Source organism: Carassius carassius, chromosome 31, assembly GCF_963082965.1.
Source record: "Carassius carassius chromosome 31, fCarCar2.1, whole genome shotgun sequence".
Taxonomy (NCBI): Eukaryota; Metazoa; Chordata; class Actinopteri; order Cypriniformes; family Cyprinidae; genus Carassius; species Carassius carassius.
The window spans coordinates 13998765-14023059 of record NC_081785.1 but is presented as its reverse complement, the minus strand read 5'-3'; the positions used below and the strand labels follow the sequence as shown (position 1 = coordinate 14023059).

At 39.3% G+C, this 24295-nt stretch overlaps 1 protein-coding gene across 1 annotated transcript in view; it reads left to right on the top strand.

Annotated features, from left to right (window-relative positions):
* The window catches only part of LOC132111610 (usherin-like), a 234161-nt gene that overhangs the window by 167909 nt on the left and 41957 nt on the right, over nt 1–24295 (top strand). The window contains exons 48-54 of the mRNA XM_059519061.1: nt 1420–1618; nt 3035–3203; nt 3355–3576; nt 14164–14387; nt 15755–16007; nt 20349–20546; nt 23047–23201. Of these exons, the coding sequence (XP_059375044.1) occupies nt 1420–1618; nt 3035–3203; nt 3355–3576; nt 14164–14387; nt 15755–16007; nt 20349–20546; nt 23047–23201 (1420 nt within the window). The remainder of the gene's footprint in view (nt 1–1419; nt 1619–3034; nt 3204–3354; nt 3577–14163; nt 14388–15754; nt 16008–20348; nt 20547–23046; nt 23202–24295) is intronic.

Here is a 24295-nt window from a genome sequence, read left to right as displayed (position 1 = left end):
AATCAATAGCTAATTCATTAATTCTGTCTCTGGTGCTATGTGGGGGCTGGGGACAGGAATCGGCGGCTGGATTAAGCTTTGATTGAAATATGACAAGTGCTGCAACCGATGGCTTACCCACTGATGCAGCCCAATATGAATTCCAGTTATTTCTCTCCATGAGGGATTAACGGTGGACAGCAATGGCACCCTTTGTAATATAATACTTATGCATTTGTTAAAGGGAAAGCTGCTTCCTCATCCCTGACCCATCAAGAAAAAAAGTAATCATGATTTTTTTTTATTTTTTTTTTTAAGCTCACAGTAATCTCCAAACTATTTTCTGTCTGTACTTTAAAAGAGGAAGCCTTGTTGAATTTCATGAATTCCTAATCAGATACTAAGGTCTGCCAGCTTTAAGTCGTCAGAGGCTTTCACTATCAATTAGCTTCCTCATCACGGAGGGGGGACAGGAGAGGAGGGAGACCCATGCAAACCGTAATTATGTCATTCTCTACATCGTGCGTGTGTGACAGGAGATTTGCACAACATAAAAGAGATGGGCAAAAAGCAAAGGAAGCCACATCACAGAGCGGTATGGATATTATCATGTGTGGAGAGGAGATGAAAAAGATGATGAAAACAAAAGCACATTTCCATAAGGTTATGGCAACAGTTAAGAAAAAAATAAGGCTTGTTTAATGGCTTTTTGGATTTTCCTTCCTGTTTGCACTGTGCAGTGTGCCGCCAGATGCAAATGTTTTTTGTGGTCCAAAACCTGGTCCTTCCCTGTCTGCTGTTCCTATAGATACCAAGCTGCACCACCCAATGTGAATTTTTTTGTTTTGGATTTACTTGCTTGCTTGTTTCTTATTTACTCATTTATTAAATAATGCTAATAAAACAGCAGGATTCCTAGTATATATCATTTAAAACTTATTCATAATCGTACCTTAAAATACAAGATAATGTGATTAGTAAAATCAATTTGTTGCTATTACTAAATATTACAAAATGTGAAACAGTAAAATTCTTTTAATGCAACTTAATATTTTATTGACATAAAGGTCTCACTATTTTATGCAATATCTCAAAGTAAGCAGTAGTGAACAAAAATTGTTCCTTTCTGTGGAAAGCCAGCTCTCCCGCATGATGAGTGGAGAGGAAAATCAATACAAGAAGTACATCAGAAAAAGAAAAGATGACACATATCATAACTCATACTGAACAGCACATCTATTTGCCTCTAGTATATCAGGTTGTAGAAAGCGTTATATAACGAGGCGGTTATCACCATTTTTCTATTATATTACATGCTTTCTCCTTGACAGTGACGGAACAAAAACAAAGCATGAACTAAAACCAGACTGACAGTATAGTGACAAGCAGTATTTTTGAAGGTGTAATATCTGTGCTGTGTCTGTATTCTGTATGTTTTAGATCCGTTAAACTAGAATGGACATCACCTGGTAAGCCCAATGGCATTCTGGGAGGATATGACGTGTGGCGGAGGACTCTGCAGCGGTGCGAGGAGCTGCAGACCCAGCAGGTGTTTGCTCCTCAGTCTCACTGCTCGTACCTGGAGTGCCTTGCAGAACAAGACTTCTGTGGCAAGACCTGTTATAAGCCTGAGACACAGGTAACTACTCACTAACCTCAATTAAACTGTTATACTTGGATCTTTAGTTTTGATAGTAGAGTATTCCATGAAGAAACAGTGATGAATCAGTTGGAGTGGCTGGTACTTAAAAGATTAACTTGTCTTTTGCAATTCCTGCCATCCTGGTGTTATTGAAACACAGCCAACTTGGCAAGCAAACGTCAGGCCATACGTCTCCACCAGCTTAAATCAGACAGTAATACACTAGAGACAAGCACACAAAGAGAACACAACTCCGATAAGGACAAGAGCTCTCGAAGCTGTAAAGCAGTATAATAGAAAAATGAGTTTCACAGAGGCAACATGACACACTAGTGTGATAATGTGTTAATGGAGCTCGTCTTGAATTCAGCATTATCCACAGTTTAACACCTTGTGAAAGGGGTTTCTGTTTGATTCTTTATTAGTATTAATTTAAAATATCAGCTATAATTAAAGATGTCAATTTAATGTGTTATTTTAATTATAAAAAAGGTAGAAAAGTTAACAGATTTAAACATGCTGTAAATTCTACAATATGTCATTTTCCTATTGTCTGGGCAATTTAAGCTGGTCCAGTGGTTCTGAACAGTTTTGACTTGAAGGCCCCTCATTGTCCAACACTATATCCCAATACTCTAATCAAAATGTTTAATCAACCTATATAATAAATTAAATAAAAAATTTAAAGTCAGCATGAAAAATTCACACTATATATGTCCTAATGCATGTTTATTGGACTTGTGAAAGATTCATCAATGCATCATTTATATCTGGTGATGTATTCCAGACTTTTCCAATCATTTAATCCCTGCCCCCTTCTTACAGTGTACTGCAAGCTTTCATTCATATCTGCATCTATCCAATAAACAACCAATGGATTTTTTTTTTTACTTAGATACCTTGTCGGAAGCCTTTTACTCTGTCAGAAATTGTCTTTTGAGGACAATTACATACTGTATGTGCAAGCTTTCATTTTGTACTGCTTATACATGTAGTGGTTGTAATTCTCAGGAGTTTGATGAACCAGGTTCAAGTAGGTTTAAAAGTTAAGAGAAGGTATTTACTCTATGCCATTTTTCTACTGGAAGCTGGGCCAGAAGGTAAGGACAATGTCAGTTGCTCGGGGCATTACAGATTTTTCAGACTCCACAAGAGTATCATTTCAGTGCTATAGAGAATCTATCCTGCCCTGATTTCTCGCCAAAGAAGGCAGCGGAATCTGGCTAAATATAGCCCGCTGCTGTGGAATGAAAAGATGGGCTGGATTTCTACCTGCACTCACATGTGCCTCTGTGGGCCCTCAGAGCTGAGGCATTGCCAACTCTTAAATTCCTAATGGTCTTGAATAGCAATCCATTGTATGGAAAATGTATTTAAATTGCATATATTTTTATACGTGTTTTATTGTTGCAGGTATGCTGTGCAGGGACTGTTCACAGCCTAAATCAGTCTCATCAGTGTTGTGAAGAGCGTTATGTTCCAGCATTAGAGGATTCTGGGAGTGTGTGTTGTGGAGGTCAGTTTTTCCAGCCTATTGCTCAACACCAGTGCTGTGGAGGATATTACATACTAGTTCCACCAGGTATGCACTGCATTCAGCATTAACACAGCCAAATGTGAATTCAAGTTAGGCTGCATAAAAATATCACTCTCAGTATTTCTTCTTTATTTTTTGAACATTCTTTCGTTTTATATCACATAGTGTAGTTGATTGTTCTATATGTGTTTTGCAGGAGAGGTCTGTTGTCCGGACTCTGTGGAACGGCGTGTATCTGTTGGTCTTGGGGACTCATGCTGTGGTGGGAGTCCCTTCATGTCTGGAGCCGGTCAGATCTGCTGTGGGGGGCGTCTTTATGATGGCTTTAACTCCCAGTGCTGTGGAGGACAGTTCGTCCCAAGAGAGACGGTGTGTTGTGGGGATGCTCACCAGGGGACGCCCCATAAACATGTATCAGGTCAGCTTGGAGAAACATGCTTGTCGAACAGTGTTTTTGGTTTTTTAGTCACAACTGCAGTTTATTGTACATTACCGTTAAAGTTTGGGGTCAGTAAAGTCTCTTATGCTCACCAAGGCTGCATTTATTTAATCAAAAACACAATAAAACCATAATATTGTGAACTATTATTACAGTATGAAACAACTGTTTTCTATTTTAATATATTTTAAAATGTTTTTAAAACATTAAAACCTGTGATACAAAGCTGAATTTTCAGAAGCCATTACTCCAGTGTTCATTGTCACATGATCCTTCAAAAATCATTCTAAAAGGCTTATTTGCTGCTCAAGAAACATTTCTTGTTATTATTACATTTAGTTCAGGGTTCATTGATTAATAGAAAGCTCAGAAGAACAGCATTTGAAACAGAAATCTTTTGTAATGTTTGTAATGTATGTTGTAATGTCACTTTTGATCAGTTTTTGAATATGCTGAATAAAAGGGTTTCTTTTTTTCACTCTTTCAAAAAAAAATATATATATTACTGATCCAAAAACTCTGAACAGTAGTGCATTTTAGAGAAAAGTTGGTTCCGGTCCTGATATTTTAACAGCAATCAGCCATGTCTGATCAGCAGTCGCAGTCCAGCACAGAAGTGAACCACTATTGATGACATAAAGTATCATTTGCATTTCACACATCACACTTATAATAATACAATCCATTTATCCCAGCGGCTTGTCAGAGAGCAGAATTATGCTGTTAGGGCTGCCTTAAAAAATTCTCCTTCTGCAAAACCAAAAGTGTGGCACTAACTTTAAATAGGCCAAAGCATGTATGGCCACGTCATTGTGGCTAAGTTTAGCCCTCACTCCTTAGTGACTTTCTAATGACACAGTGTGGTGGGTGTCAGAGGACTTGAACCCTCTTAGGGTCACCCAGGCTCCCCTGCAGTGCCCTGCTAAAGTGGGCACCTGGGCACAGATGGGCTGGATGGGCACTGGCCCTGGTGTCAGCCATCTTTGTCAGGCTGGATGATGGAGCTGAGTCTATCTGAGCAATAACCAGAGCAGTGCCAAGCCCACAGCAGGCTCCCAGGATGCAACAGAACTAATGGCCACCATGAGGTCAGTGGCACCAGTGGATTTATCAAACAAACACACTTTCTAAGTCGTTAGGTGGCTTCCGTAGCATCCTGGGATTGGGTCCAGTAATCATTTTCAAGCTTTGGTTAATCACCCTGCCCTTGATATACAGTTTTTCAAAGCTGTCCCCCTTTTTTAAGGAACTTAATCACTTCATTCGTTACACTACATACCTGGAGTTATTTCAGAAGCTAGCAAAAACATTTTCCTCTAGATTAAAACAAGCCACGCCACACTGCTTGCTCACATTACCTAACTTTATTTTCTCTTCCTTTGGTTCATCTTACTGAAATAAGGCAGATGAAGAAGTCATCGCTCATTAAAGAGTGGATCCTGGGGAGAGCATATGTTATGATGGATCTTACCGTTAGGATAACTAAAGGCCATTTTCCTGGTAGCCACACCGCTGGTGTGCAGAGCTGGGGGCTCACGCCGCGAGCTCCACGCTGGTTTCTCACTCTGTCAGCCTGCTCTATTATTGAATGAGCTACTTAACCTTGATAATGACACCCCGACTCCCTCAAGGTTCTGTCTCCTTTAGCGGCCATGAGTGTCTCTGCAAATATAAGCTAATGGACAGATAACGCAGCATATGCCATGAGCTGCCATCCTCTTCTATTGGCTAAGGAGGATGTAATGTGAGCAAAAGCTGAAATGTGCTGTAGATTTTGGGGAAAGCCTAATGGGGGCTTAATTAGGTTTATTGGGAATCTGGCTGCTTATTTCTTTCTTTTTTAATGGTGATCATAAATCAAATGTGAGACCAAGTCTATAGGAATTTTACCAACTATGTTGCTAGTTAAACTAGTTACGATTGTTTACCATGAAGTGAAGTGTCTAACTCCCCTAAATCACTGTAATGCATGGCTTCTGTTCTCTAACTGCTTGTATAAAATAACAAAAACAGCAAAAGACACTGATTTTCTGAAGGAGTTTTGAGATTATTCTTTTTTAAAAAAGAAACTATACTTTTATTCAGCAAGGAGACATTAAATTAGTTAAAAGTAAAAGTGAAGGCATATTATATATAATATTAAAACAATTATATATAACAAAACATTTCAATTTCAAATAAAGGCTATTCTTTTGAACTTTCTATTAATGAAAGAGTACAAAAAAAAAATCGCAGATTTTCCACAGAAATTATACCGTTCAACTGTTTCTTGAGCACTAAATCAGTATATCAGAATGATTTCTGAAGGATCATGTGACCCGGAGTAACAGTTGGAAATTATAGTGCATTTAGCATATTTTGAATAGATTTTAAATTTAGATGCAATATATATTTAGGCCTGTCTCAAGAGTGGGTTGTCAGAGAGAAATTTGTCTGTTTTTCTATTTGTGTTTCTGAACTCTGTTGTTTAGAAATGCCATGACATTGTGTTTAAGCTGCGCGTGCTTCTCCAGATTGTGGAAATAGAATCACAGGCGGTTTTCTGAGGATGTCCCACTGAGATCCAGCTGATGGCCGATGGAAATGTGATTACTGGGTCCCCAAAGTGCGATCTGTCACACATTACACTCTAGCCTGTCAGGACTCGCAGCGCTCCGGCACGGCGGAGATGGAATTGTTAGAGACAGCCATCAGCTGTTTGAAAAGCTGCCTGTGAACCAATCCCTTAACCAGTCTCAAAAGAACTGCTATTAGTCAAATTACAAAAGAAAATTAACAATGTCACCTTTTGGGCTCGTGTATAAATCACTAAAGAAAAAATCACTCGATCAATAAGCCAGATAATAAATCAATTAAAACAGCATTATGTCCCATACAAAGTCTCTAGTATTTTGCTTTTTGATGTATGATTACAGAGGGGTTTTTTTCAAACCACATTTTATAGTATAATTGCCATTGTTTACATTCAAAATAAATATTATTGTATCACAGTATATTGTGATAAATAATGTATTATAATAAAATATTAGATATCATAAATATGATTTGTTATTGGTATATTACAGAATCAAACTTTCTAACAGTTTTCCTACTCTATTGACACAGGCTTAGAAAACATCATAACCAAATAGAACACATTACAATCAATTATGTTTATCAATGTTGCTTAATTATAACCCAAATTATAAGCAAGATTTCATACAGTTACAGAAACAAAGACATCTGTTTGAAGGTGAACTGGTAAACATTTCATCATCCACCATGACAAGTTACGAAAGCCTTTAAACTGTCGAAATCCAATCCAGTTCCATTTGAGACATGAGAAACAGTTTAGACAATAGCCTTGAGTAATACAGGGTATTACTGTGAATGTCCCGCTGTCCTGTTTAAAGTTTAGATTTGGATTACAGGGTTTTCTGCATCTGGAGGCTTGGTGTCATACGGAGAGCTCTTTTAATATCTGCTTATGTACAGAGCTTTGCTTAAAAGCACAGTGCCTGTATCACAGTCAAGGTTATATCTGAATATTTTAATCCATTCAAGTGTTAAAAGCTTTAGAGCTGTGTATGTGTGAGAAAGACAAGGATCATAAGAGTGGGTGTGGAAATGGCTGCGATGATGTCAAAATGTGCAATTATTAAATATGTTCCCAAGGACATGAGCATTTGCGAGTGGAAATGATCCCGGTGGCTGAATGCATCAGTGTCTGTGTTGTATTTGTTACTGCTTCATCATGGCTCATATGTCCACATATGGTTCTGCCAAAACTGTCTTGCAAATGACAAGACGTGAATGCCAAAAAGGGAATCATTCTGAGCACACACGTCTGGATGTTTTTTGCTGAGATGGATTGGAGATCATACAGATTAAGACCATTTTATTTCAGCACAATTATAAAATAATACAAATCAGTAGTTGAAAAAAAGTAGTGCTTTTTTGTTTGGTTTAGCAATAGTGGTGTCAGACCACTGATGGGTGACGGTTCTGACGGTCATGATCATTAATTGTTAATGTTAAATGTTTTTCAAATGTTAATTTGGATGGATGGATGGATGGATGGATAGAAATTAAAATTAAATCTGTTAATATATAGAACCTTGTAAAATCAGTTTTTATTTTTTGTTTTAGTTTTTTGCATTTAAAAAAAATAACTCAAGATGCAGGGCAGTGGAATGAAAAACACAAGGTCTAGAGACTTGTTTTTTAAAAGTTGAACTTTTAAACTAAGCATCTAGTGTATAGAACACTACTTTAAAAACCATTTGTTGCATTTCTGTCATATGCATTAAAAGTTTTATGTTCAAACTTAAATCTCTCCCTTTTGTTCCTCCTTTCAGATACCCCAAAGAGCAGTGGAAATATTACTGCTGCCCAAGCACTTTTTGTCACATGCAACCACAGCCAGTGGATGAAATGAAGAAAGTCAGTTTAATGTACTGTCCTTTCACCTCTCCCTCAGGAATCCTTGGAATAAATAAATGAATAAAACAGCCAGGGAACAATGTTTTTTAACCTCTTAGTCTGCACCCCGATGCCCGCGTCCTGACCGTTTGATAGCGTTTTTTTTTTTCTCCAGTGGATAAAGTATATTTTATTTGACCAGGATAAATACATACTTTAGCATGTAGCATGCAACTGACAAATTAGTTAAAAATGCTTGCAAATGATCATTTGAAAAAAAAAATAGATTAATAAAGCAAAAAAGCACATTTTCTTAAAAAAAAATTGTAATGTTTATTATGTAAAGCTAGAGCATGAAGTTAATTTGCTCTGAGTATGACTTTGAATGTGCTCAGCCATTATTGTTTTTTTTAAAGTGCTTTTGTTTGTTCAAAGTTTTAGTTTTACTATCCAAAGGCTTGTGCAAGCTACAGCACACATTTTTATCATTTGCTCATTGCATGCTAAATATTTACTTATCATTAAGTGAATGAACCTTAATTCACACAGCCTAAGCACCTTATGCTCGTCTGCGTTCACTCGCACTCTAATGAATGTATGCAAATCCATCATAAATCTGAAGATTAGCTAAATCATTTTGCGGTGCTTGAAAAAACAAAGCGTGAGCTAAAAGGGTGCTCATGTTTTTGAGCCGTGCCTACACTAGATTTAGAGGGGCAGTGGCTTTCCTTCATGTTCCTATTCATAGCGCAACAAAGGTGGAAAATGAATTGTTTTGGTTGACAGGCCAAGGTCAAGTGCGGGAAACAAAATAGAAGGACAAGAGGTCAGGGAGTCAAAGTTCACTGGTCTTTAAATGAAATAGCATGAAAAATGCAGCAAAGCAGGGATGGGATAGCAGAGCTATTTTGGAAAATTTGTTGAGCTGTTTATTTGCAAGTCATTGGAGCAGTAGTAATGCACCCTGGGAATTGCCACCAAACGCAGCGCTGCAACATCTGCTGTCCATAAGTGAGTTAGAGCACGTCAAACATCTTTAGAGACACATGCAGAGCTGTGATGGATGCAGCCTCTAGAAAATGTTACATAAAAATCTGCTGCACCATTTTGGCTGTTAAGTGAAATTACTATTTAAATTAATGGCGCTGTCACAGTTTATCTGTGCAAAGAATGAACGCTGATTAGAGTATTAAACAATTAGCAATTTATCATACTGGGGGTTGATGGTAATTAAAGTAGTGATGGTTTACCCAAAGAAATAAACCAGGAGTCACTTCCTCTTAGAAGAATATTAAACTGCTTTTCAGAAAATATCTATTCTTTCTTCCCTCTGTCACGATCTCTAATACTATGGTATGTTCGACCAGTTTAATTTTCTTGGTCCTATAACAGTTCCTGGCATATGCCTGAAAATAAAGTTTTATATCTTATATATTAATGCAAACCTTTCTCAAAATGTATATTTCGTAATATGTATTCTAAGTAATCTGACCATCAATGTTTGCTAGCGTTCAAAAATATGGGGTCAGTAAGTCTCTTCTGCTCACAAAGGCTGCATTATTTTTCATAAAAAATGCAGTAAAAATTGTTATATTGTGAAATATTATTACAATTTTAAATATTGTATTTTAAGGTATTTTAAAATGAAATTCATTCCTTTAATGGCAAAGCAGATTTTTCAAGATTTTTCTTTAATTATAATCAATGTTGAAAGCCGATTAATATTCTTGTGAAAAGTGTGATACTTTTTTATTTTTTGGAATTCTTGGATGAACAGAATATTACAAAAGATTTCTATTTAAATAAATGCTGTTCTTTTGGACTTTTTGTTCATCCAAGAATAAAAAAAATATACAGTACAGACCAAAAGTTTGGACACACCTTCTCATTCAAAGAGTTTTCTTTATTTTCATGACTATGAAAATTGTAGAGTCACACTGAAGGCATCAAAACTATTTATTAACCCATGTGGAATTATATGTGGAATTATATACGTAACAAAAAAGTGTGAAACAACTGAAAATATGTCATATTGTAGGTTCTTCAAACTAGCCACCTTTTGCTTCGATTACCGCTTTGCACACTCTTGGCCTTCTCTTGATGAGCTTCAAGAGGTAGTCACCTGAAATGGTTTTCACTTCACAGGTGTGCCCTGTCAGGTTTAATAAGTGTGATTTCTTGCCTTATAAATGGGGTTGGGACCATCAGTTGTGTTGTGCAGAAGTCAGGTGGATACACAGCTGATAGACCTACTGAATAGACTGTTAGAATTTGTATTATGGCAAGAAAAAAGCAGCTAAGTACAGGAAAACGAGTGGCCATCATTATGTCACAGGTCGGGGTGGGCCAAGCCAGACTGCACCCACCCCTGAAACCGGGAACCAACTCGAGGAACGTGTCAGGGACCAGACAGACAAGGAAGTAAAGGAATAACAGTTTTCTTTATTAAGTTAAAAACAGTAAATTGGAAAAGCCCTAATTAAAATCTTCTTTCTTGCCGCCAGAGGGAGTTCAGTAGTCTTCTGGACCTTAGAGGGGGGAACAGTCGTGGCGGGCTTGTGGCTCGTTGAAGGGGGATCAGGGGGGGTACTCGCACCGCCTAGGTAGGTCACTGGGTAAGTACTCTTTACAGGACTCAAGAGGTCGTGGTTATACGGACCCCATTTGGGCTGGAACCAGGTAGGTATTCAGGGGACGGTTGCCTCAGACGGGACGCAGGTGAACAGGCGACGAGCGGCCCGGGTCAGGAGAGGAAACAGGTAAGTATACCCCGGTAGGTGTCTTCTTTCCTGCCGGGCAGGAGTAGAACGGGGGTTTTTTTAGCCCGGGCGTGAGGAGACCTTTAGACAGCAGGATGACACTTCGATCGAGACACGTGCTTCGGCTATTCCCTAGAATGACACAGTTAGCTGACACCAACAGGTGAGGATACTCAGGTGGAGTTACCCTTTCCTCAAGGGGGAGGCGGAACTTGAGTGAGGCCCGTAGGAACCACCAGATGGAAGTAACCCCTTTGGACGGGAGCTCCCCTTCGGCTATGCACTGCAACGATACAGCAGACTCTTAACTGTTAACAGTACATGAGGCGTTTCGATATAATACCTTCCTCTCCGAACAGGGGCAGAGGCTTGCAGCGAGGGCGTGTGGAGACCACCAGGCAGGAAGAACACTTCGAGCGAGACGCTCTACTTCAGCTGCGCACTGTGACGATACAGCAAACTTCAACTGTTCAACAGTACATAAAACGTTCAGGTCTATCTACCTTTCCTTCTCAACAGGGGCAGAGGCTTGCAGCGAGGGCGTGTGGAGACCACCAGGCAGGAAGGACACTTCAAGCGAGACGCTCTACTTCAGCTGCGCCCTTTCCTTCTCAACAGGGGCAACAGCTTCCAATTAGGGCGTGTGGAGACCACCAGGCGGGGAGGACACTTTGGGCGAGACGCTCCACTTCAGCGGCACACTGTAACAATGTAGCAGGGTCTAACTGTTCAACAGTATATGAAACATTCAGCTGAAATACCTTCTCTCTTTCTGAACAGGGCAGAGGCTTAAAATAGTGCGAGTGGAGACCACCAGGCGGGGAAGACACTTTGAGCGAAACGCTCCACTTTGGCTGTGGGCTGTAACGAAGCACCAGGGTTTATCTGTTCAACAGTACATGGAACATTCAGCATTGACAGAGCCGGGTTGTCTCGAAGTAGTAAGTTGGGCGCTTGTTGTATCAGAATCCCTTCCTTGGAGACAGTGGACTTCTCCACACAATTAACTTCACTCCATAACACAAACCATGTGAATCGTCACTTCAGGCACTGCATCTCCACTCGCACACCGTGCATTCGGGCCAGCACTCACTCACCGGTCTTTCTCCCACCAGATCAAGTCTCGTCTTTTGCCAGGGCTCAACTTCTCTCCAGAGAAAGCAGAAGACGGTTGCAGCTATTGTCGCATTCGGCAAAGGGGAGGACAGACGTTGGAGACAGATCAACAATTCACTCGGTGTACTAATTCACTCGTGCATCACACTTTCCAAACTCTCAACACCACTTCAGTGTTAGTGCATATAAACAACGGATCCAATACTCATCACTTTGCGTCTTTCCCACTGCTGACGATGCTCCTAGGGTTTTCGCTGACAAATCCTTCACTCTCTTCTTTCTACTTCTCAGCTTCAATCTTCTCCCGCTCCACAGCCCAGCCTCAATAAAAAGAACAACCCGTCGACAAACACAGTATCTCACGGAAGGAGAACCACCCTCACAGTCTGCTTCCTCTCTGTTTTTAAAGCCCCATCAAGATACGTGTCCCTCTTACAGCGCTCCCTGTAATTACTCCACACCTGCTGTTAATCGGGCAATTGGCCCTGCTGCCATGGCAACAGATTCGCAGTGCATAGAGACGGGTGTTCACTGGAGATCTCTAAATGACACTGCATTCACAAGGAACTTAGTCCCGTTCCGATTTTTGTCACACCGTGACAATTACTTTAAGAAATGAAGGTCAGTCAGTCCGAAAAATTGGGAAAACTTTGAAAGTGTCCCCAAGTGCAGTCACAAAAACCATCAAGCGCTACAAAGAAACTGGCTCACATGCGGACCGCCCCAGGAAAGGAAGACCAAGAGTCACCTCTGCTGCGGAGGATAGGTTCATCCGAGTCACCAGCCTCAGAAATCACAGGTTAACAGCAGCTCAGATTAGAGACCAGGTCAATGGCACACGGAGTTCTAGCAGCAGACACATCTCTAGAACAACTGTTAAGAGGAGACTGTGTGAATCAGGCCTTCATGGTAGAATATCTGCTAGGAAACCACTGCTAAAGAAAGGCAACAAGGGACATTAGACCAGTGGAAATCTGTGCTTTGGTCTGATGAGTCCAAATTTGAGATCTTTGGTTCCAACCACCGTGTCTTTGTGCGATGCAGAAAAGGTGAACGGATGGACTCTACATGCCTGGTTCCCACCGTGAAGCATGGAGGAGGAGGTGTGACGGTGTGGGGGTGCTTTGCTTGTGATACTGTTGGGGATTTATTCAAAATTGAAGGCATACTGAACCAGCATGGCTACCACAGCATCTTGCAGCGGCATGCTATTCCATTCGGTTTGCGTTTAGTTGGACCATCATTTATTTCTCAACAGGACAATGACCCCAAACACACCTCCAGGCTGTGTAAGGGCTATTTGACCAAGAAGGAGAGTGATGGGGTGCTGCGCCAGATGACCTGGCCTCCACAGTCACCGGACCTGAACCCAATCGAGATGGTTTAGGGGTGAGCTGGACCGCAGAGTGAAGACAAAAGGACCAACAAGTGCTAAGCATCTCTGGGAACTCCATCAAGACTGTTGGAAGACCACTTCAGGTGACTACCTCTTGAAGCTCATCAAGAGAATGCCAAGAGTGTGCAAAGCAGTAATCAAAGCAAAAGGTGGCTACTTTGAAGAACCTAGAATATGTCATTTTCAGTTGTTTCACACTTTTTTATGTATATAATTCCACATGTGTTAATTCATAGTTTTGATGCCTTCAGTGTGAATCTACAATTTTCATAGTCATGAAAATAAAGAAAACTATTTAAATGAGGTGTTTCCAAACTTTTGGTCTGTACGGTGTATATGTGTTTATAACAGGATAGTAAAATAATTTGCTTAAAAAAACAGAAATCCGTTTGGGCCCCAAATTTTTGAATGGTGATGTAATGCACTTATTTTATTCCCCCTAAAACATAGCTGTGTTTGCAAGGCTGGTTTGTATGAGAGAATGCAGATATGGGTGCTGAGTGCTGATGGGAGGAGAAGCCGATTCCTCATGCAGCATGGCCATCTTTTACATGTCAGTTGTGCATACAGCTCTCTGACATCCACCAGAAACATCCCATGAACTGTAATGGCCACATGTTGCATTTAAAAAAATGTGCTGACTACGGTCATGTTTATATGTCAAAGATGTTTCACATACATTATTAGTTATTAGATTCCCTGTGGCAACAGTGCTGAAGTGAAGTACCAGGATGAAGTCTGAATAAATTCTAAGTGCCATTCAAACATTGTTCTAAACTGCAATTCATAACTTTACAGCACTACTATAATGGATTTTGATGATTAAGGTTCTCTATCTTATTAAAAAGCAGTTTGTGTCAACATTTTTCATGTGTATGAATTTTTTTTACATAGGATTCATCTGCTGTGGAGAGCACTACATCAACACATCCACTTCCTGGTGTTGCACGGGTCCCAGCGGAGAGTCTAAAGTCCATGTGGTGGAGAACAGGATGGCGTCGCTGAAGTGCTGCTGGTCAGAGGTGATTGATCAGGAGGAAGAGTGTTGTAATGGAGTGGGCTTCAATCCACTCACATCTGTGTGTGCTGACAGAGCCCCGGCCAGCATCCTCATCCCGGTAATTAACACTTTCACTCAGAGCGACATATTCACTGTATGCTCGTTCAGCAATAGTTCTTCAGAAGGAAGACATAGTGGAGACTTTATGTAGTGTCACGCCAGTTTCTCAGACTATGGCAATGCTTTGCCATAATTTGCCAAAACAGATTATGGAGCGATTAGTATAGTGTAGCTAGACTTTTGATAAAATGTCTGGTCCACATTTTAGCTAAGAACTGCCACTGATATATTTTCTTTATTTATTTATTTTGAAAGTGAAGTGACATTCAGCCAAGTATGGTGACCCATACTCAGAATTTGTGCTCTGCATTTAACCCATCCGAAATGCACGCACACACGCACACACGCACACGCACACACGGAGCAGTGGGCAGCCATTTATGCTGCGGCGCCCGGGGAGCAGTTGGGGGTTCGATTGCTCAAGGGCACCTAAGTCGTGGTATTGAAGGTGGAGAGAGAACTGTACATGCACTCCCCCCACCCACAATTCCTGCCGGCCCGGGACTCGAACTCACAACCTTTCGATTGGGAGTCCGACTCTCTAACCATTAGGCCACGACTTCCCTGTGATGTTTAGGTACGGTTTTATCAGAAATCATTGATCCCACTATAATAGAGGGAAGTAGCTCAAAGTTTTTCAAACCAAACTCTGATACCACTAACATGGCAAACCTTTTGACAAATCAAATGGCTATACAATCTTCAAAAGTGTTCATTGTAGTAATTCAGTATCTTATAAGCACAAATTTGATTATAAATTAGTTTGGCCTTAATCCTGGAAATTGCATAATGCCACCCAATCAGATTAGAGCTGCCTGATCCAGACTTTTATATTCAGTGTTCATCAGAAAATCAGCAAAGAGACTGTGAGAGGAGACTAGAAAAATTTTAACCGGATGATTTATAAAAAATATATTTTTTATAATTGGCTGTTAGATTTAGCGCTGATAAATTATCAAGTTAAAGGCTGTTGCTGAATAGGTGTTTTAGTAAAGTAGTAGAGTTTTAAACTTAAGCCGTCATGATGTAAAGTGGAGGTTGGAAATATGAGGCACAGAGCAGTGATGTATCTGCTCCTCTCCTCAGGAAGTAGGCACTCACAGTCACACTTCATTAATCAGATTTGCTCGCTGTAACACAAGCTCATTGCGCACCCAGCTTGAGCTCACAAGGAAAAAAAGAGTCCATGATAAGAAAACTGGGATGGCGGTCATTAACTTGTAATTATGTCATTAAGGGGCATCCGTGCTATTTATTGAGACAGAGGACTCCATACACAACTGCAGGCAGTGGTACTTTGACACACAACAGTTGTCTGATGACTGTTGTCACTAATGAGAGTGTGTTTGCGGATGTGTCCTTTAGGAAAAATGCCGCCCCGGTACGGTGTGTCCTGTGTCGGTGGCTGCAGGAGCGTTCTGTGGCTTGTGTGATTTTAGCCCGGCACAGTCCATCTGTACATGGGTACCAGGTGAACTGGTCCCTATGCACGTTTTATCTCCCTCTGCTGTTGCTGCCACCCAAAGAGAAGCTCCTTCTGCCGCCACCCACAGCCAGCTCTGCCCATCCTCAGAGGAGATGATGTACAGTGGAATGGCAAACCGATACAGTTTCACAGGTAAATAGGTCAACAATGTTTGCGTCTGTTTACACGTAGTGTTTTTTTTTTTCTTTTCACGTGTGTGTGTGTGTGTGTGTGTGTGTGAGACCCTAAACCACAAAACCAGTCTTAAGTGTAATTTTTTTTTAATTGAGAGCTGAATAAATAATCTTTCCATTGATGTATGGTTTATTAGGATAGGACTAAATTTGGCCTAGATAAAACTATTTGAAAATCTGGAATCTGAGGGTGCAAAAAAATCGAAATAGTGAGAAAATCCAATTTTAAGCTGTCCAAATGAATTCTCAGCATTGCATATTACTAATCAAAAATTAAGTTTTGAAATATTTAGGGTAGGACATTTACAAAATATCTTCATGGAACATAATCTTTACTTAATATCTTAATGATTTTTGGCATAAAAGAATTTTTTTTTAAATTTTGACCCATACAATGTTTTTTTAGCTATTGCTAAAAATATAACCCAGCAACTTAAGACTGGTTTTGTGGCCCAAGGTAGAGACAGTTCACTTTTTTTCCAGAGCCCTGTGAATTTAAGCAACAGCCCTGCAAACGAGAAATAAATTTATGCAATAAAAAAGAAATGGTATATCCCCAACATGCTCTTTTATGTAAAGACATCAAGCTGAATGGTTAATGCACACACAAAAAAAGGAAAGTGTCAGTCATTTCGGGGATGTTCCTCACAATGTAAACATCTGCACATTTTATGTGGTCACAAGACCAGATGCTTTAGTGTGTATTAATTGTTGTGAGTCATAAATCTCACCTGCTATTTCAAACTCATTAAAACTTTAAGGGCCCTATCATATACCCGGCACAATGCGACGCAAGGCGCAGTGCAAGTGTGTTTGCTAGTTTCAGTTGGCGCCGTTTGCATTTTCCCGTCCAGCGGCACGTCGTTTAATTAACAAATGCATTTGCGCCCATTGGCGTGGTGGTCTAAAAAAGAGGTGTGTTCCGGCGCATTGCTGACGCATTGCTATTTTAAGGAGCTAAAAATAGACTGCGCTATAGACCAACTCAAACCTGGTCTAAAGTCAATGGCGCAATATTTTTTGGTTATTTAAAGAGTGCGTTGGTAGAAAATGCGCCTCTGGGCGGGTCCACAGTGCGCGTTGACTTTGCTCATTACACACAGGGATGCGCATCACACAAACATGCCAAATATTAAAAACAAAAGGATTATAGTGTGAAACGATATTATGGTGTAGGCTACATAAATATAAAAATGTAATGATGGATAGTCATTGCGTGTATTATTTTTAATTAGACTACCTATTTGCAATTCAGCCTATTACTACTTATAATTATAAATGAAATTGGCTAATTAATTGAACAATTGTGCCAATACAGACACGCATATATTAACTGACTCATCGTGCGGAGCTATTTCAAAGCATGCACTGCTACTTCATCCCACGCCGCCTTCACCTCTGGAAGCTTTGGTGGATTCCTGCTTATCCCGTAGATGATCTGCTTGTGCGTTTTAACTTCGCGCACGAGCAGATCGGTTTCTTCGCTTGAGAAGCGTTCAGCTTTTCCGCAAACAAATTCCGCCATGTAAATAGCAATATGCCATGGCGTGAGCTTATCTCTCTCTTAAAGTAATGGGTGATGAACGTTATGGCCATTACTTTTTAAGAGAATAGGGACAACCCATTCCAAAAATGTACCCCGGCGCACGGACCGCTTTTCCGCTGTTAAAATAGCAAAAGTGGATTTGGACACGCCCTGAGTACACCTGCACCGTGCGCTTTACACTTTGCGTTTAGATCATTAAAATAGGGCCCTAAGGGTGTTTAGAGCACCCCCTTAACGCGCACACTTATTTATTTTTCAAGGGGAAGTGCTGGCCCCTCTCACTGGCTCAACCTCATCTGAGGAGTTATTTAGTTAGTTGCGTCTGTTTAATCAAGACTAATGCCGGAGTTGAGGGGGCAGGCTGGCACGAGGAGAGTGATTCTAGTCAGTGCTGTGCCACCATCTGGGCAGAAGCGTATAAACCTGTCGTGGCCCTGCACTCCTCCAGATGTTTCTCACGCCCCCATACCCGCATCCTGGAGAAAGATGACACTGAGTGCTCTCGGACAAATGCTGCACAAGCATTGATTTGCCAGCCACACAAATATGAACGATTTCACTTCCTCCTGACTTTGTGTAGCAAACACCCTCGAGGCATTTTTGGAGTATTGTTTAAAGTCGGCATGAAATCAAAAATGACCCTGATTAAATCTATCATTTTGTGCCTATAGTGTTGTGACCATTTTATGGTATGTGTTTTTTTTTTTTTTTTTTACAACACCCTCCTCCAAAATCCAACTTGCTGTATTCTAGAATAAAACACCCACTATAGAATCCAATCAGTTCCTTGAGTCCCTGATGTACTTCAAACGAAGTTCATTTTCATTATTCGTCTGGGGGCAAAAAGAAGTTTGAATAAGCTGAGCGACGGTATAATGTTTTCAAACATTCCAACCCCCCTGCGCTGCTGGAGGTGAGGTTTCGATTAATGTAAACATGACTTGACTTGAAAGAACAACAGCAGTATGGTGTAACATTTATTTGAAAGACATGTATTTGGTACTTGCTACCTTATATCTTTACTCTTTCCTTTAGTTCTTTTCATGGTTTTGGAAAACTCCTCTCGGATGTTTCTCTGTGACGCTTTTTGCATATCTCTCTGAATCTTTAAAGTCTGTTCGCGAGTAATCATACAGGTGCGGCTATATCTGTGACAGCGCAGTTATTCGACACTTTAGTGTGTTTATGTTGCTAGTGACTTGGAGATGTGTTTTCTTGCCTGACCTCCGTTGAATGAGAAACGAACCGGGGGGGGGAGGCACACCCACGATTGCATTACCATGGACCAATGGAAGCTCAAAGGTGCTTAGGAGCTAAAACAAATTCCGCCAGAAAGTTCCCTTTCGTCAGCTGTTTCGAACTGCGAAACAAACGTTTTGGCCTGATATCATTTGAAATGATGTCACATCAGTTTGTTCTTCGATTTCATTTGAAGTATATCGGGGCCTTTACACAGGGTTTACGCAGGCCCTTAAAAAGTCTTCAATTTAGTTGTATTAAATTTGAGGCATTAAAAAGTCTTAAATGGTACAATAAAGTAAGTCTTAATTATGATTTCAAGAGGTCTTCAATTTGAGGACGGAAACACAAGAATTGCTATATGACAATGAATTAGCATTTTCAATAAGCCGGCCTGTTTTTTTGTTCAGACCAATGTGAAAATCAACCCATGTTTTTACACTGCAAAGACGCAGAGTTGTAAATGTGAACCGGTGGTTCGACAAGAAGATAATTCATTATAAAAATCTCAACAATTAAGACCGTAAAATATATTTATGTGTATTTAATTAATATAATGATTGATAATTATTTTAATGTAATAATTGTTAGTTTTGAAATGTGAAGTTTATCATTTTATAAAAATTAATTTTTGAGAAAACTTGTACCTGAACTGTAAATCATGCTTTTTACGGTCATTTTACAGTTTAATATTAGACCTTGCCTTACGCCACTCATATGGTATTAATTTTATTTGTGCAGGTCTTTAAAAGTCTTAAAATTGAGCTTTAAAATTGTGCAGATACCCTGTTACTGATAGATTACCATACATTTTTTTTATTGTTGAAAATATTCAAATTTTATTTTGTACTAACTTCCTCCATTAAGATTAATTCCGGCTTAATCCAGTTCTAATTCAACTGAAATTTAATTGAACCCCTTTAATTCATTAAGTCATTAGTTAGTAGAAGTAGTATGTTTTGTATTGACAAAAGAAAATTAGCAAATTGGTATTTCTTAATGTACAAGCAAATGCACATAATTTAGCTTCTGTACTTGTATATACAATTTTAGTTTTGTGTAATTAAGTAGAATTTTATGTTTTGTTTTTTTTTGTAAATAAGTTTGTTTGGTTAAATGTTGTTATTTTATTTACTAAATAAAATAAATAATAATGTTTGTGTGTGTGTGCGTAATAATAATTATTTCATTTGATCAACTTTAAGACTGTGTCTTGTCCTTTTAGAAGGGTATTTTGTCATCCTGTCACTCCTATAAGTGCCTCAACCTGTCTGATGAAACCCATCCTGGAGATTTACACCCATGACTCCCCAAACACTCATTTACAACAAGCCACTGTACTTCTGATAACAAAGAGCATTACAGTAAATGCAGGGTCTCTGTGTACTCTTTAAACTTTAGTCTTTTTTTAGTGTGAAGACTGAGACTCTATAGAAACTCTCCTGTGGTGCTGTCAAGAGGTTTCATGGGAATTCTGAGGAATGTGTGTGTTTGTGTGACTGTGTGTCATTTCAGACACTGAACTGGACCCTTACACCAGTTATGAGTATAGGATTGGTGCCTGGAACAGCTTTGGCCGTGGGTTCAGTCCCTCCTCTCGCGTCACTACTAAAGAAGATGCTCCCTGGGTTGTTTCTCCTCCTCACTGGAGCCATATGGGTCTGCGTGATGACATCATCCAGCTTGAATGGTCAGCCCCAAACAAGCCTAATGGTAATTATCTCAAAAAAGTGGTGCTTGACTTATATTACATCCCTCTATAGCAGAGTGAAACCAATCTGTTGTCCTTTAAACGTGAATTTATTTATTTATAGAGTTTGAGAATGATTTGAGGTCCTGATGAAACCAATCTCTCCTAATTTCATAAAGATATATATTTTATTTACAATATATTTTAATATATATTATAAGTAAAATATACATTTAATTTATGAGATTGATTTGTGGTCCTAATGACACCAGTATGGTGTTATTTTATTTTACTTTTTATGATATATATATTATTTAAAATGTAATAAATATCAGTTTACAGATATTGTAAATGTGAATTGATTTCTAAGAATTCCGTTAATTATACTTTAAATATCTTCTCATAGTTATATAAAGCCAGTTACTAATTTAAATATTTTGTTTCTATCTACAAGTGTGTGTGTATACAGTATGTATGGTGGACAAATAAACAGTTTTGGACTATTTAGGATTTATTATTTTTTCCTTTTACAATGCATTATTTTCAGTTTGAAAATATATAGCTATTAACTAAAATGCACATTTCATAGCCATACAGTATGCAATGATATTGCGGACATTATTCAAAAGGCATTGCAAATTGTATTTGCAATTGCGTTTTCAATTTGTGGACGCATAAAAGGTGACATAATCCAAACGCAAATGCAAATCGCGCATTACCGTTTTCATTTTCGATTAAGTGAACGCACAGTGTCTGCCAAATTTAAAATGGAAATGCAAAGTCCGTTCGCAATTGTGTTTTCCATATCTTACGAGCTATGAGCCTGTCATATTTAAATAGCAATATTAATTACCACATTTGCCTTTTCACTCTCTCTGCACTGTGCATGTAAACTGCCAAAACTCAAATGGAATCGCAATACCTTTTGCATTTGAATTTCCAATGTCTACACGGAAACCTGTCAATCAAGTGACAGGGGTGGGGCCATTTTATTGGGCGTGTTTGCATTGGGAAGTGAAGATCGTACTAAAATGTACCATGTTTTTACTAGGGTAAATATAAGTTAACGATAGTGTTTATAATTAAGCCACAGTAGCCACAAATGTACAGTTGTCTGAGACGTTATGAAATGTTCTTTAATATCATGAACCATAAAATGTAGTCAGTGTTCTGCTATTGTTTATTTTCATAATAGGTAAACACAGGCCACACGTTAACATGGTCACAGATCTGGTGCTGATTCAGTGAACACTGACTACATTTTATGGTTCATGATATTAAAGAACATTTCATAACGTCTCAGACAACTGTACATTTGTGGCTACTGTGGCTTAATTATAAACACTATCGTTAACTCATATTTACCCTAGTAAAAACATGGTACATTTTAGTACGATCGTCACTTCCCAATGCAAACACGTCCAATAAAATGGCCCCACCCCTGTCACTTGATTGACAGGTTTCCATGTAGACGTTGGAAATTCAAATGCAAAAGGTATTGCGATTCCATTTGAGTTTTGGCAGTTTACATGCACAGTGCAGAAAGAGTGAAAAGGCAAATGTGGTAATTTATATTGCTATTTAAATTTGCTCATAGCTCGTAAGATATGGAAAACACAATTGCAAACGGCCTTTGCATTTCCATTTTAAATTTGGCAGACACTGTGCGTTCACTTAATCGAAAATGAAAATGGTAATGCGCGATTTGCATTTGCGTTTGGATTATGTCACATTTTATGCGTCCACAAATTGAAAACGCAATTGCAAATACAATTTGCAATGCCTTTTGAATAATGTCCGCAATATCATTCCATAATACAGGGCACACTGGCTACTAAAGCAATGTAGTTTGTGATTGTTTGAACCTGTGCCAGGAACTATAGGTAGACACTGAACCTCTTGGAAATTTGATGTCTAAGTTACAAACTTTTTGAATTAATAACCCTACATAGTTGGCCCTATTTTTTCCCTCAAATCAGAGCACATCATTTTTGTGGTTTCTTGCTGTCATGGTAATATTGTCATATGTTTATTCAGTAGAAGGTTTGGTTATGTAAATGATTAATCATGGAGTGAAACAGTTTAGGTAATCCACGCCTGAAGTCGTGACTCTCAGAAGATTTACTCGCATTTCCCTCAACAAACTGTAAACATACTTTTTCTTCAGGCTGTAATGATATGAAAGAGTGGAACTAGCTGATTGTTTTATCATCTCTCCTATGAAGACCTGCCTGTTATTAAGCGTAATCTTCATAGCTCGGTAGAATAATTTATGAAGAAATTCACATGCTCATAAACACTAAGTGAGAATAACAAGCTCCATTTTAGGGATCTTCTGTGCCACTTTATATGTAAAGAAACAAGCTGATTGCTCATTAGGACTTCACTCTGTGTGCTAATCAAACGGCTTGCCACCCAATCTGTCGTGATTTTGAAAGTTAGTCCACCGGTTTCACTATTATATTGAGTGGAATAACTGTTGAAGCTACTTTTTGACCCTGTGTTTTTTGTGTACTATCATAGGTGAGATAAGTCACTATGTGATCCTGCGTGATGGACAGGAGCGCTACCGTGGCACTGATCATAGCTTCACTGATGCGGGAGGCATCCGACCTTTTCAGGAGTATGTGTACCAGCTCAGAGCTTGTACTGCCGCCGGCTGCACAGACAGCCCAAAAGTGAGTCTGTTTCTCATCTGCCTCTCATCTTAATCCTTGTAGACAGAAAATCATGAACAGTACAACAGTAAAGTGTATTAGTTCTGTTCTTCTACTGGTGCCAAATGGTATTGCAACAATGACTATTTCCATACAGGTTTCCCAGACACAACCTACCATCTGTTGACCAAATAAGCAATCACTCCCCTAACGTACACTATCGGTTATACAATATTGCTGTGTAAGACCAGTAGGGATGCTCTAGTCTGACACAGCAACATTTTCAACCAATGGTATTACAGGTGTTTGTATAACATACTATACCACCAAAGAGACAGTGTTACACTTTTTGTGAAAAGAATTCTACAAATGACTTTTAGTTTCTGTTCATTAAACTGAGACAGTATAAATATAAATGACTATAAATGACTTTGAACATGATTGTCGAAGGTACTTTTCAAGTGGAAAAATGGTGCACCTTTATAATCACTGCATATTTTCCTATTGTCCTTCGTCTTTGTTATAGTCCTGCCTGCACGCATTACGAGCATTGTCTAAGAGCTACAAAATGCTTGTAAAGGATTGCAGGAGTCTTCCTCCCCCTTTCATTCCGATATTATGTCGCTAGTGCCAAGTAAACAGGATTTCTAATGGCAGGGTAATGGAAGCAGAGCAACAGCTGACTTCCTGCCATAATTGTTGTCTCCTTGTAATAGCTATCAGTGGCTCAGCTGATGAAAGAACAAATTAACCTGTCTGTCTTCTTTTTATGTCTAATTTAGGATCTGATTATCAATAACCACACAGATCTGCTATAGAGGCAAAGTAAAAAAAACCTGCCAGAGCTTTTTGCTTTCCACACACCTTTGGGGTCTTGCCCGGCAGACCAATTGGCCACCAATGATCCAGTACTTCTTTCTTCTTCTCCCTTGCACAATCGTTTTTAAGTGGAGCAGGATTAACTTGTACACCTGCAAGCATTGCCCAAACAGCTGCAATTATTGTCCAACCCAATACAAGGGAGCAATTACCATGGGGCATCCTCTTGCCACTCAGCTGGACCCTGCTCAGCCAGCTCTGTCGGTGGGAATGAGGAACTTGATTTAATCTTTGTG